General features: G+C 44.8%; 1 protein-coding gene across 1 annotated transcript in view; it reads right to left on the bottom strand.

Annotated features, from left to right (window-relative positions):
* The window catches only part of TSPAN7 (tetraspanin 7), a 175,208-nt gene that overhangs the window by 11,604 nt on the left and 148,326 nt on the right, over positions 1-15,278 (bottom strand). Inside the window, exons 4-5 of the mRNA XM_053308569.1 lie at positions 12,266-12,361; positions 6,824-6,979 (exon numbers count right to left, since the gene is read on the bottom strand). Coding sequence (XP_053164544.1) covers positions 6,824-6,979; positions 12,266-12,361 — 252 coding nt within the window. The remainder of the gene's footprint in view (positions 1-6,823; positions 6,980-12,265; positions 12,362-15,278) is intronic.

The raw sequence follows: 15,278 nt of genomic DNA on the forward strand, positions 1-15,278 counted from the left end.
CCTTAATATTACTTGTTGAATGTTGCATTACTCTGGTTGTCCCCACTGCACATTTTCACAAAAGCTGATGAAAAATTACCTGACAAAATATGTCTCCTTGAGGAGAAAAACTGCTAATACGCCATCACCTTAATTACAATATAACATAGCCTCCAAATATTTAAGAGAAAAATATATTCATTATTTTATTATTTATTTGTAATGCATTTTAAAGATGAAAATGATTGTACTAATATTGACTAGATTTCTTGGCAATGTTCTGTAAGTAAAACATATTCCTATATAAACGGATAAAAGAAAAAAGTCTACCAGGATAATCTGCAAACCTCTCCAAGACAAGTAAACAACAGATCAGCATTTAAATCGACATTATCCTTGTAATAGGTCAGTCTTTCCTTCTGGACCAGAATTCTTTAGTGCCCTTTAGTCTAGCTTTGGGAATGGGACTGGAAGTCAATTATTTGCAAAGTTTGCCCCTGCTAACTGGGCAAAAAGGCACATTTTTAACATAGTGATTCTCTTTATTTAGCGAGGGTGAGCAACTGGCCCTCTCCACCCCCAGCACAGTACCCCTCCAGTGACTGTTGCTGGTGTATTTTGCCCGGACACTTATTGGCAGGCAGTGTAGACCTTTTTAAAAAATTGGTGTAATATGATCTCTTCGGATAACCCCAGAGACCAACTTGGCTGCTGAATACTGTACCAACTACAGTTTCCGGACCACTGTTTTAAGGCCATTTATCTCGAGAAATGGATGTAGTTGGCATATCAGCCGAAGCTGACAGAAAGCCTTCCGGGCCACTGCCTCAAACTGAGAGCAGGGAGAGGTTTGGGTCCAGAAGTACTCCCAGACTGTGTACATGCTGTTTCTGGGGGAGTGTAACCCCATCCAGAACAGGCAGATCTAAGCCACTCCCCAAGTTCCAACCTCCCACAATGAGTATGTCCATCTTGCTTGGATTTAGCCTGTTTGTTCTCCTTCATCCAGCCTATTACTGCCTCCAGGCAGGCATTTAGGGAAGTTATGCCATTTTCTGACTGATGAAGTTGATAGGGAGAAATAGGAACATAGAACATAGGAAGCTGCCATATACTGAGTCAGACCATTGGTCTATCTAGCTCAGTATTGTCTTCACAGACCGGTAGCAGCTTCTCCAAGGTTGCAGGCAGGAATCTCTCTCAGTGCTATCTTGGAGATGCCAGGATAGGAGCCTGGCATCCACTTGGAGCCTAGATGCTCTTCCCAGAGCAGTTCCATCCCCGAAGGGGAATATCTTATAGTGCTCACACATCAAGTCTTCCATTCATATGCAACCAGGGTGGACCCTGCTTAGCTAAGGGGACAAGTCATGCTTGCTACCACAAGACCAGCTCTCCTCCCTTAGATTTGGGTGTCATCAGCATATTGATAACACCCTGCACCAAATCCCCTCATGATCTCTCCTGGCATTTTCAAGTAAATGTTAAAAAGTTAACAAGCACTAGAGATGGAATAGAGCCCTGAGAGACCCTATACAATAACTCTGGTTTTGAAAAGCAACAACCTCCAAGTGACACCATTTGGAGGTAGGAGTGAAACCATTGCAAAGCAGTGCCTCCCACTGGTCTTGTGGCAGCAAGCATGCCTTGTTCCCTTAGCTAAGCAGAGCCCACCCTGGTTGCATATGAATGGGAGACTTGATGTGTGAGCACTGTAAGATATTCCCCTCAGGGAATGGAGCAGCTCTGGGAATTGCATCTAGGTGTCATGCCCTCGAGCTCCGACAGCAAGGAGGAAGGGGAAGCTGTCAACTTTCCTGCCGATTCAGGAGTGTCTGAGGGGCAGAGCCCGGCTGTCAGCGTTCATGAAACGGCTGTGGTAGATTCAACTAATGATTTAGAGCAGGCACGGCAACCTGAGTCAGCAGAAGGCGTGGGGGACCAATCGGAACTATGCGATGAAACACTGACACCACAACAACGCAGGCGCACTAAATGCAGAACGCAATTAGAATCTATTAGAAGAAGCAAATGCCTCTTGCTGAAGGCTGATAAGCCGTGAAATATTGCCAGCTGGGAGCTATCGGCTTCCACTATAAATCCTGTCACCAGCCGTCTACTCCTTGCTGAAAAACAACGTACGTCATTCAGTCGAAAGCGTTCAGCCAAGCCGTGAACTTCCCTGGCATTTGACCAGACCTTGACACTAGGCTCCAAGTTCCCTCTCTGGCTTCTCCAAGATAGGGCTGAGAGAGATTCCTGCCTACAACCTTGGAGAAGCCACTGACAGTCTGTGAAGACAATACTGAGCTGGATAGACCAATGGTCTGACTCAGTATATGGCAGCTTCCTATGTTCCTATGTTCCCTTCAGGTGCTCCAGGAGGATACCATGGTCAATGGTACTGAAAGCTGCTGAGAGATCCAAAAGGAACAACAGAGTCACACTCTCCCTGTTGATTCCTAATTGGAGATCATCCAACAGACTGACCAAGGCTGTCTCAAGCTCATCGCCCGCCTGAAAGCCAGTTTGAAATGGGTCCAGATAATCTGCTTCTTCCAAGACTTCCTGGAGCAGAGATGCCACCACCCTCTCAATCACCTTGCCCAACCATGGGAGGTCGGTGACAGGCCTATAATTGCCTAATTTGAGGGATCTAATGCAGGTTTCTTCAACAGTGGTCTAATAATTGCCTCCTTAAGACTAGGGATGTGCATGGAACTGGCGGGGGTCGGTTCGACGGCAGGGGGGTGCAGCTTTAGGGTCTGGGGAGGATGCACTTACCCCCTCCCGCCACCGCCACACTTTCCCCACCGGCGCTTGGTTCCTTAAACATCCCCTGAGGCAGCAGCGTACTTCCCTGCCGCCTCCTTCGCTACATTTACCGGAAGTACCCGGAAGTAGCGGGTGTGCCTGTGCATGACATGCATGTGTGTGCACACGTTGCACTCACGAGCACGCACGTTGGGCGTGCATGTGTGACGTGCATGTGCACAGGTGCACCCGCTACCTCCGGGTGCTTCCGGTAAACGTAGCGAAGGGGCAGCAGGGAGGTATGCTGCCTTTCCGGGGGATGTTTAAGGAACCAAGCACCGGTGGGGGGAATGCGATGTGTGTGTGTGTGTGTGGGGGGGGTAATTGCATCCACCCCTTAATGCTGCAACCGCCCCCCCGCCATCAAACCGGTAGAACCAGTCCCCGTTCAAACTGGTTCAGAGACCCATAAAGGGCCTCCGAACCAGTTCCATGCACATCCCTACTTAAGACAAGGAGACATCCTGACCTCCCTCAGAGAAGCATTAATGATCTTAACAAGACCCTCTCCAATAACCTCCCTGCTAGATTGTATAAGCCATATTGAGCAAGGATCAAGAGAATAGGTAGTAAGGTGAAGTGTCCCAAGCAGCCTGTCCACATCCTCAGGAGTAACAAACTGAAACTGATTCAGCTTAACCTACAAGAGGACCTGCTGGACACCTCCACAGTAGGCTCTGCAGTAACTCTAGAGTCTAGTTCAGCTCGAATAAGAGAGATTTTATCTGCAAAAATCTCATTAAAAACATCACATTGGATAACTGATGGATCTAAATTCTCATTAAAGGGACGAGGGGCATGTACTAGTCCTCTCACAGCCCTAGACAACTCTACTGGAGGTGAGCTTGCAGAAGCAATACAGGCAGAAAAGAGCAGCTTCTTTTTGCTGCGTGCATTGCCGGAGCATAGATCTTCAAGTGCGCTCTGTGTTGTAATCTGTCAGATTTAAGATGAGTCTTTCTCCACTTGCGCTCTGTCTAACTTGCTGTTTCAGCCCCCATAGTTCTTCCATACACCAAGGGGCTAATTTAGAAGTGGGTTGGAGAGGGCACTTAGAGGAACAAGTGGGTAATAAGAGAAAATGAGGAATAAGACAGTGATCCAATATTATCCTTAACTGACGGATTATATCAGGAATGGCACCAACCCCTGCTGCCACAATTCTCCACCCACACTTTCCACGGCTTCCTCTCATGGCACTGGGCTTGAAAGATGCTGCTACTCGTGGCAGGCACTCCAAGTGGGAAGTGACAGACAAGCTCTGGTTTTCTGCTTAGAGAGGAACCTCTCAGGTGAGGAGCAGCACCTGCTTTTAGCCTGCTCTCATGACGTTGCTCAGGAACTGGCAGTGGCCAAACCAAAAGCAGAGCAACTCCATTACTTCTCCTGCATGCGAGTATCCCTTCCATGAAGAAAGAGGAAATCACCCCAGAGACTCTTCTGTCCTCAGAGAGGCTGTTACCCCATGTTTTGCTTCTGATCTAGTCAATCTGGAGTCCAAGGAAAAGATGCAAAGTGGTTCAAAAAGCAGTGCATGATGCTGGAATCTCAGACATGTCTTTCCCATTTCCTGAAGGGAGGGGCACCTGCAAGTAGTGTGTGGGGGAAAGAGGATTGCTGAGCACTTTTGTTTGGGATGGCTGGTATCTTCAGCTGGAGGGAGGGCAGATTCTCCCTCACCAAACAGCTGGGGATTCCAAACAGCTGGGGACTCTAAGCATCCTAACTGTGGAGCATCTGCCACCCTTAGTTGAAGAGTGTTTCAGCAGAGTGTCTAGAGAGTGTGTTTAGACAGCTTTATCTCAAAGGCAGAGTTATAGCTCAGCTAATATCACTTTTTTACTACTAAAGCTTTTCACGTATGACTGGGTTATTTACCTGTGGAGAAGGGTCACCTTTAAACCAAGAAATAATTTTTCTTATATATATATTTTCTATTTGCTATCAATAATTTATTGTGTAACAGTTATACTGGAAGGGGTAAATAAAATGACAAGGAATAGTTCTGAAGGCAGTCAATCAACATTAGTGCTCTTACAGGAGGCTAAACCATAGTTCGGAATATTATCCTTCATGAGATAGCTTGTTGCCTCTTTCACAAATTTTAGCAAGGACAAAAGCATGAAAGACAGCGCAATGTTTTTGCATGCTGCATAAACCATGAGTTGCATAAATCATACCACCACCCTTTTCTACATCTTTATTCATCTTATTTGCTCTCAGTCATAGTCATGTAGATGCTGTGGCTTTGGCAGTCCCTTCTGGCTGGGGGTCAATTCTTGCTGTGTTCTGCCTACAGTGCTACAACTGCAATAACATTATAACAGGTGCAGTAAACATACCTAATAAAGCATGGTGCTTATGTCAATCATGCCTATTTTCTCAGTGCTGTTTGCATCCAGAACATGACACGTCTTTCAGAAGACAGGTTGCAAAATGGGGTGAGGGGGAGGGAAGCACATATTGTATGAGGACAAACATGATGACTGACATGAGTATCAAGGTTATCTGAATCTACTTGATGCATTCTTCAGTCTTGTCAGCTCTGTCTCTATGGAAGAAGCCATGGGCGGAACTACCATTAGGCAAGGGGAGACAGTTGTCTGGGGGCCCCACTGCCTTGGGGGCCCCCCCAGAGACACCTCACATGGCTCCCCATTGCCCCCTGCCCAGCCCCAAGGCCCCTCAGCCACTTGCCCTCTCTCTTGGTTGTCCTCCTGGCAGGCAATCGAAGCAGCAGACAAGCTGCTAGGAGCTCCTTCTCCTCACCTCTCAGCTGATCGGCGGGTGGGCGGGGCTTCCAGGGAGGCCTCCGTGTAGGCCTCAGTGAAGCCCGAACTGGAGTAGGCCTGCAGGCCCCAAGCAGGCAAACAAGGAAGGAGGCAGGCAGAGTGGCCCCTACAGTTCTCTGCAGCAGACCCTCAGCCCAGCATTTGCCAGGTAGAATGTGAATTCCTTTTTGTGGTTACCGCCCCCCCATATAGGGATCTGCTTGCCATAGGGCTTTGATATTGGGGGGGTGGGAGAGACTGAGAAGTCTCTGCATATTTAATTTAAAACAGCTTGGAAAGTTTGCTGGCTTTAAAAAAAAACCATCTAAAAAGTCCTATAAGTGGCTTGTTTCATGGCACAAAATTATAAAAACTTCTGGAACAAACAATATTATATTTATTATATTCATTCATTTTTAAATGCACTTATGTTCAAGTTGTTTTGCAACCCAGAAGGTCTGAGTGAGAATTGTGAAACATGTCTGGTGCTTTTATTTTATTTTTCTTGTGTGTGAACTGCTCCCCAATAACTTGCAAGGACTTCAGGGTCAATCTGGCCAACATGTGAATGCAGCACCTCCATTCCAGAGGAGATGTGTGTTAAAGGGCTTTAAAAGCCTCCTGTGAAAAACCTCCTGCAATCAAACTTTACTGAATTTGTTCAAAATTCTGAAAAAACATACATACAGTAGGCTCACACTGCATGGTTGAAAGTCTCCTTTGCTAATCTGCAGTGAGGGAGCCATTTTAATAATTAGTGTTTCTGGTGTGTTCTAGGCATTAAAAGCAGCACAAATATATAGTACTCAGTGTCTATCACTATATATTGTAAAGTGTGCGTGTGTGTATTCAGTGAAATGTATTTCCAGGCAGCATACTTATTTTGAAATATCAGACTTAAATTCTTAGAGGCCTGGGGTGTGCAGAGGCCCTGGACTTTGAGGGGCTGGGGGCCCATTTTAAAATCTCGTCTCTGGGCCCACTCCAACCTTGCTACGCCCCTGGAAGAAGCCTTCTGTCAGAATGAGAGTTATGGGCATGGGAAGTGAGCTTAGAAATCTCTACAGTGTCTATGTCTATGGTGGCAGCAGGTAGGGCGGGGGATAGTTGAGAAATATCAGCTCTAGAACATTGCTAAGTAGCAGGCTGCAAAGATAAGGGTGATGCCAACTCTCCAGGTGTCTTCCTTTCAGGACACTTCTCATGGTGCTATAGAGAAACCATATGAACTCCATGCAGGTACCCACTGTGGCCCATACCTTCTGGTTGACTTTAGCCGCAGCTGTGGTCATATTGTACAGCTCGGAAGGATTACAGTCACTGGCGTTTATGCAACAGCTCGGGGGGATGCCATGTTCAGTATAGTAAGTGCTAGTGCTCCAGTTGGTGTAGTTCTGGATACCACAGCAACTCAGCTAAAAAGGATAAGAAAGTAGCAGAGAAGAAAAATAGTTACAAAAAGCAGGGATTTTGCATCCCCAAATCAGTAAGTGCATTAAACAACAAAACACACCTAAATGTCGATATCCACCAACGTGAGAACATTAAAAGCTTTCCTTTCTAAAAACATCACAACAATTATATTATTATGATAGCAACATCAATTAGCACTGAGCTTTACAGAATAGCAAACAAAAATAAATCTTGCCCTGAGGAGCTTACAATCTGGAACTCAACACAAGAGAGGCAGCAGAGGAAGATGAAGGTGATGGCAACAGGGGAAGAATAGGCATTCCATTCAGGGACACGCAGGCACTCCACAACAAAGGACTTTCTGTGGCAACCAAAGAGAACTTTGGTTCTCAGTCCACAAAGAACATAAAAAAGGTTTTTTGCTGAGGGGAAGGGAAAGAGCAACACTATCAGGATGCTATACAGTTCTAGGCTTTGGTATATATTTGGTTCATATATACATTTTATGGCTGGGGGGATTACAGAGAGGTCACTAAGAAAATCCATCATTCAAAAAAGGAAGAAAGCAAGGTATTTCCAAATTATGATTTTTCGTAACATTTCTCAAGTATTCCTTTGCTGGATAACTTTAATCTTGTACCTTTCCCCTCTCATAAAACAGGTGATATGGGAAGGAACATTCAGAGTTTTCACATCCATCTCCTACACTAGTTTGCCCTGTTTGTGATCCTCTGATGCTCTGTCTCTACCACTCTTGGCAAGTTTTCTGTTCATACAGTTATGCTCATCGCAGGAACTATGCACTGTTCTTTGAGGTGTGCATTTTTCAACAATCATGCTGAATTTGTACCAATTCAGATGTACATCCATATACACCAAGCATATTAGAGTGCAGTTGGAGAGGAGACCCAGTTTCTGTAGTGTCTGAATTTGTTGTTTCCCTCACAAAAAATAATGGAGGTACAGATTTCTCAGGAAGAATGAAGAAGTAGTAGGCAGTCACTAGCCTATTCAAGATTATCTTAAAGAAAACAAAGGTCGGTGGTGTGGGGAGAGAAAGAAAGTGTGAAAAAGAAGTGGAGGAACATTGGCTGCGATATGAACATTTCAAGCTGCTAGTCCACAGAAACAAAGGAGACATTCATATGGGAGTTAGTACCAGAGATGGAGGCTGCCTCTTGGGGGTGGGGGGACAGAGGGGAGGGGAGGGAGCCAGGGGTAATAATAGGTGGGGCTAATAGTAGGCAGGTTCAACCCTCTGTTAGAAAGAACCAGCCCATGGTTTTCTGTGTCTGTAAAGTTGTTTTGGTGACACACAGAGACCACTAGTTTCCTTGCCTCTTACAAATATGCACACACAGTACATACTTAAAACCCAAGCCTTATTTCTCCCTTTCTCACAATAGAAACATTTCTGGGATATTTCCTTGGGCTGCAATGCTATGCACACAGCAGTTACTTGGGAGTAAGCCACAAGGAGTTCATTAAGTCTTTACTTGGAATAAAAAGGATAGAATTGGCTACGGTTCTATGTAGCATTTACTTGAGAGAATCCTTTGTCAGATTTTAAAATTAAACCATGTAAATCACAAACCTGTCCAAGGGTTTATGCTGTGGACCTCTCCTTTCAATATTACTACCACACACACACACCCGCAAAAGGTAAATTACAAAATAACCAAACAAAAGCAAACAAAAACTGGTCTAAGGACTATTGAGCAGGGGAGCTACTTGACTATTTTGGACTGGACTGGTTTCCAATCTGTGCCTGTTAGGCTGCCCATGACAAGAAGGTAATAAGAATTCTTAAAAACTAAAGACAAATATTTCTGCATTAAAGATGCACACATTTCTAGCATGTCTGAAATTGTCCAGTCAGTAATTTCAGTTAAAATGTCTTGTTTTATTTGGAAGCTATAAACCCCTCCCTCTCCACTTTCACCCTCAAGAGCGGTGGGAGCTAGCAAGAGGCTTTGCTTAAAGTCCCAGAACAAGACTTGCCTGCTTGGTGGCAGAGGAAGTGCCAGTCCACCATTATCCCCCATGTGTCTCCTCATTCTCTAGATCTCTGAATGTTGCCAAGATTTGCTAGTGGTATTTTTAAAAAGGAAAAAAGAAAAGATCTCCAAGCAAATGCTGGAGGAATCCAATACCTCCTGAGGTCAGGGTGCTCTAGAGAAGGGGAGGCTAGAGAAAGGTAGCCTGCCTAGAAGAACCCTGGGAAATCAGATGACTGAAATGGTCTTGTTTGCTGGCTATTGGTCAGAATAGGTGCCTGTAAGCTATTCTGACTTCTGATTGGTTGGGGGCAGGGCTAGCTGGTTGGGGGGGAGAAAAGAGGCTGGTTGGGGGGGAGAAAAGAAAGGCAGATCCTGATTGGTGCTGGGACACTAAATATGCAATTTGGGTAATGACTAAGTATGGTAATTGCTTCATTTGGGGGCAACAGATCCCACTGAACACCCTAAGAGGGAGGAAATGGCTTTACAAAGGAATTTAGGGGGAAACCAACAGCCAGGGCCACCTACTGGCAAGCACTGGAAATGCAAGAGCAACATTCAAGCAACAGGGAGACACAGAAAGACAGAGAGGAATTGATGGTGTGTTTGGTGAGAGAATGGGGGGCTAGCAAGGAAGGGACAATGCCCCTCTGCCCCAAATGAGGAGCCTCAGTTGGTTAGTACTTGTTTAATAATGTACTAACAGTCATGCTAAAAGGCTTGAATATGGAGTATTCATCAGGACAGAACATGGAATAAACTGCACAAATATTCAAGACATCACACAGTCAAATAACTGATATGCACATGTCTTTAAACAACCTTGACCAATGCTGAAAAATAATGGTGATGATACTGCAGCCTCTCTAAGCAAATTCCACCCACTAACTCCGGCTGCTTCAAGAGTTAAAGAATTCTGATTCTGATTTAACCTAAATTCATGCAGCTGCAATTTCAATCCAAGGGGAGAAGACCCAGCTCTCTGCATGTACGTGAGTGGTGTTACTGTGCCACTATGAAAATAGATTATTTGGCTATGATCCAGCAGTGATACCTTGTGTGCACAGAGACTTCTCTATTGCTTGCTATGGAAGGAGAAACAGTTCCATGCACCATAGCCACCAATATGAGCCTCCTGCATATGCAAGGCTCTAGAACGTAAATGTGGTTCATCATGGCTTTGTGACAGCTTTCTGCGACCACACTGCACACTGTTGTGTAAAATGGTTATCCCATTTTTCACTCCAGGGGTGTGATTTCTAGGGATGTGCAAATGGGTTTGAAACCAAACCAATTTGAAGCTGAACCGGTTCAGTTCGAAGGCTCGGGGTACTGCCAAACCACCCTTGGTTCAGCTCAACCCCGGACCAAATCCCCCCAGGCTGTACGGGGGGGTTCGCGGGGGGAAAAATTAAAACTTTTTTTAAACTAACGAGGTGGCGGGGGGGGTGTCCGCGGAGGTTCCTCCTCCCTCCTGCTGGCCTTCCTGCCTTCAAAAATGGCCCTGTTCGTCCATCCTTCGGGCCGTTCGGGCCTTTCCCCCAGCACAGCGGCCATTTTGGAGGCCACAGCACCTGTGCAGTGGGTCGCTGTGTGGCCTAGACCCTCGTGATGTCTGGCTCCCTGGAAATACAGAGCGAAGTTCACAAGGCAACTGCAGTGACAGCACTGAAACAGTCACTGTTTGTATAGTATGGTATATCATGTGATTCAAGGTAAGTACTGTATATCCCTCTAAGAGCTACTGTGCTATGGCATAGGGGAAATAATGCATTCATCTGATGTTAGGGAAATGGAACATAAAGCTGGGTAGCTCTAGATCCATAACACCCTTTGACTAACATGAGGAGTAGCAGAGGAAAACACTTGTGAAATTCAATCAAACAGACATGGCAAAAGAGCAGCACATGTTTATATCAAACTTCTGGGATTCTTGGCAACTGTTAACATACCAAACGTCAAACATTCAATGTGTTCTTTGGGAAATGCATATTAAGCGAGCCATGGAACCACAGAGTACGGCCATGTGTTCTGATAAAGATGAAAAGGTAGTGAAATCAATCAACCATCAGGAATAAATACCTTTAACGTTGGAAATAAATGGTCAATCTTTAATATATATTTTAAAAAGCATAAATTGTTATTTAAAGGCTCTGTGGACTTCTGCTCAACTTCCTGCACTTAATTATCCTAGCCAAAAATTAGCAACTGCTTCCCATAAAGAACAGTGACTAAAGTTACTGGTTGACATTCAGAGCAAGAAAGCATCCATGCAGTGAGAAAGGGACTTCCTAACTAACTGCACCAGTGCAGCAGAGAAATCGCAATTTTTGACTCCCTCTACTTCACCAGGAAACCCTTTGTGCAGGGGCATAGCTAGGGGAGAGGGGCCCATGTTTGCCCCTCTCTCTGGAGGCCCCTTGGAGTGATGGAGATAATAAAGAAAATAGAGAGGAGTGGAGCTGGGGGACCCTCAGGAGCTCGGGGGCCCAGGTTCTTTGAACCCATCCGCTCAATTATAGCTACACGCCTGCCTTTGTGCCACCTAAAAATATGTCCCTGAGGGCTGCGCAGCACTTGGGGACATACTTTCAGGTGGCACAGAGGGCTTCCTGCAGAAGGGAAGGGAGTAAAAAACAAACAAACACTCCTGCAGTGTACTGGTTCAGTTAGCTGGGAAGATATTTTAGGCTGCTCTACTGCGACAATGACAATGAATATTTATATACCGCTCTTCAACAAAATTCTCAAAGTGGTTTACACATAGAAAAATAAATAACACATTAATAAGATGATCCCGTCCCCAAAGGGCTCACAATCTAAAAAGAAACTTAAGGTAGATACCAGCAACAGCCATTTGAAGGATGCTGTGCTGGTATTGGATAGGGCCAGTTGCTCTCCCCCTGCTAAATATAAGATAATCACTACTTTTAAATATGTCTCTTTGCTCAGTTAGCAGGGGTTCTCTTGCTGCACCAGCACTTCCTTACTCTAAATGTCAGCCACTGTAGTTCAGGCATGTACTACAATCAGGCTACTGTAGTTATATACATGTATCTGAAATTTGTCTGTACTAGGCAGGAAGAATGAAATGAATCAAACTATTATATCTATTAAAATATCCAGTTAGAACTAGGAAAATGTCCATTCTGATCAACAGATTCAGAATTCATAAAGACAGACTTCTGTAGAATTCATAAATGACATTTTGAGTCATTGACAATTCTTATGTTGCAATCAAAGAAGGGTATTGACTTTAGTCTTAAGGTACAGCAACTCTGAACTTACACTCTGTTGTACATCATCCACTGCACGGCTCTTCTCATCATTTCCATTGTAATTCTGAATGGCTTCGGTATATGTCCTAAGGAAAGTATCCTTTATCTAAGAGGGAAATTTAGAAAAATGGTAAATTGTATTGGACAGACATGACGAATAGACTTTCCAGTGCTTAAATCCTCAGTCTATATGAGGTTGTTTTTTGTTTGGGGTTTTTGGGGGCAGGAAATGTTACAAGAGAGAGAAAGAAATATATCCCTTTAAGATCAGGAATGAGCAAAAAGAAGGAAGTGTATTACTCCCGCCATTCCTTCTGAAGGGTACATTCAGCAATGACAAAAGTTATCTCGCAGCACTCAGCTGTCCATTGTGCTGGCATTTACTGCTGAAGACTGTGAGTTAAATCTTCCATTCATTATGCAGAGGGAGGTGTCAAGAAGTCAGAGGGATTAGGTGAGAAACAGGAGCAAAATATGGCAATGGAAGAGAGACAAAGAGGCTGGGCTGGCTATTCAGCAATCCTGACTGTATATTCCTGCTTCATCTCCCTGAATTAAAGAGGTCTGCAAGGGAACTGGGGGGCTTGCTGGCTTGGAGGATTAAGAGTTCACTGTAAGAAGCCTTCAAAAAGGGCAACTTTTTGCAACTTCCTCACACAGTAAGGAAACACAGCCTCGCCCATGGTGTATGTACCCTACAGTTTCAGGCTGGTGTAGTGCACACATGGATTTGGCTTCAGCAACAGAATCTGGCTTCCTGAGAGTATCTGGGCTCACCCCTCCCCCGCTTCCTTTCCATTTTAAAGAAAGGTTCTAGTCCTTAGATGGCTGTAAAGGCAGGTCTGAAAAACTGAGGTGAAAACTTTTTCCCAGCAAGGGCTCTCCAGACACTAACCTTTGGCATGAAGAAGCAGAATAAATTATGTAAAAGAATCAAACATGAACATTTCCTTAATCTGCATCACTTAGCATTGGTCACAGAATTCAGATTTCATCTGCACAGCATTTAGATTACGGTGGTGAAGAATTCTGGTGGGCATTTTTAAAATGTACATACTGTGTACAAACTGAAATTAAAGGTGCAATTTTTCTAACCGGGGTGGGGGGTGGGGGGAACATGTTGAAAAAGAAGAGGGAGCCTCATTCAAATTTACCTTTTGCTCTCTGTTGATGATGAGGGGCAGAAAAGGGAGGATAGGGGAATTTCAATCCACTGATTTGGAAAAAGCACAGATTCATTGCAGAACACGTTATTTCTGAGTCAGGCATTTCCCTAGGTTCAAAACACTCAAACCCATCAGAGAGCAAAAACTGTTCAGACTTTGAGGTTGGACCACCTGGTAGCAGGCAAAATGGACAAGGGCTCAGTCAAGGTTTCCGTATGACAACTACACACCCACCTACCCAAAATGACAACTCTGCAAGAGCAACCATCAGTAAGATGGTTGCCAACATCAGTAGGATGTTGTCATAATAAAACATAACCTGTTAAATATGTTCTAGTCGATTAACCATTTTGCTTTGTTACAGCAGAAAATGAATATTACACTATTTAAGAACAAATGGCTAGCTGAGAACAATTACTGTGGTGAATCTGATACATGTGGTGAGATCTGATACTGACTATATTCTAGAGATATGGTCTAGATTTTTTTCAGTCTCTCGAGTGTGGGAACATACGGGTCCTATCCTATAGTAGGGAAGTGCAAACAGTTTCAGTTCTATAGTCTGATATCAAACCAAACCTCCCCTGGTTCAATTTGTTATCAGACCGAACCACCCTGGCTGTTTCGGGGGGAGGGTTCATGACCCAGCCACGCAGAGGCCCATTGGGCATGTGTGGTGGCCTCCAAAATGGGAGGTGAGGTTCTGGGGGTGAGGCCCAGAATGGGCCTAAGACTGCCCGAACCAGACAATTTGACATATAATGGAGGCTGGTGGGGTGGGGGAGAGAGAACCTCCAGATACACCCTCCCATGGCCTTGGAGAAGCCTCCCCAGAGGGGGAGAATAAAAAAATTAAAACAAAACAAAACTGCAACCCCCCCCCCCAGACTGGACTGGACTGGACCAGGGGAGGTTTGGGGAGAGGGGTGGCAAAACTGGACACGCCTGGTCCAGTTTGAGTCCAATCTGGATTTGAAGCAAACCGGGCAACCTGGTTTTGTGCACAGCCCTATCCTATAGCACTGCATTCTGGAGACATTTCAACTATGCCAAATGGCCTATCTCTAGTTATTTGAAACTCTCTTGATCATATAGCAAGACATAATACTAGCAAGACATAATACTAGCTATATTAGAGATGGCAGTGGCCATATATCCTATGATACTAGTATGATGAACCTGACCTGAATTCACCATGATTTTTCAGGTGTAAAAAACCTAGAGTAGAAAGCATTGATATTACTGGCCTCCATTTTAAAAGGAAAAAGCACCATTATGAGAGTCAGCAAGGATCACAGAGTAATCGGCTTTATGGCTTATGCACATTTCCTTGTCTGTGTCATGACATGAGCCATAGCTCAGAGTTTGAGCTCAAGGAATATGGAGCAGTCAGCCCAGAAGAACCACGCCCAGTCCTCAATATCAGACTGGAGCCTGGGCCTGCCAGCCAGGAGAGCCTATGCAGGAAATATCAGAACTGGGGGCCCCACTCAGTGCACCCGAGCCCCTTGACAAATTAGTCCCTTCCACACAAAGTTCCTCCAAGCCTGCACATCATGAAGTTTTTCACACCCAACTTTAGTTCGCATCTCCTCCGGAATTGAGTTGGGGGTTCATTTATCAGCCAGATTTACCCTGAAGTCCATGTGATCTATTGGGAAGCACTTCAAACACAATTCGGGTTTTTCATTGTGTGTTGGACCTTAGCCTGATTATATCTGGGATTTTAAAAAATCAACTTTTTGCATTGGGGTTTTTGTTGTTGTTGTTGTTTTGCAACCTTGAACTCACAGTAAAGCCTTGCAGAAAACCTGTGGTAAAGCCTGCTGTCTGGGAAAGCTCCAGTGTCAGAAACAA

The sequence above is a fragment of the Hemicordylus capensis genome, chromosome 3 (assembly GCF_027244095.1).
Source record: "Hemicordylus capensis ecotype Gifberg chromosome 3, rHemCap1.1.pri, whole genome shotgun sequence".
In the NCBI taxonomy this organism is placed as follows: Eukaryota; Metazoa; Chordata; class Lepidosauria; order Squamata; family Cordylidae; genus Hemicordylus; species Hemicordylus capensis.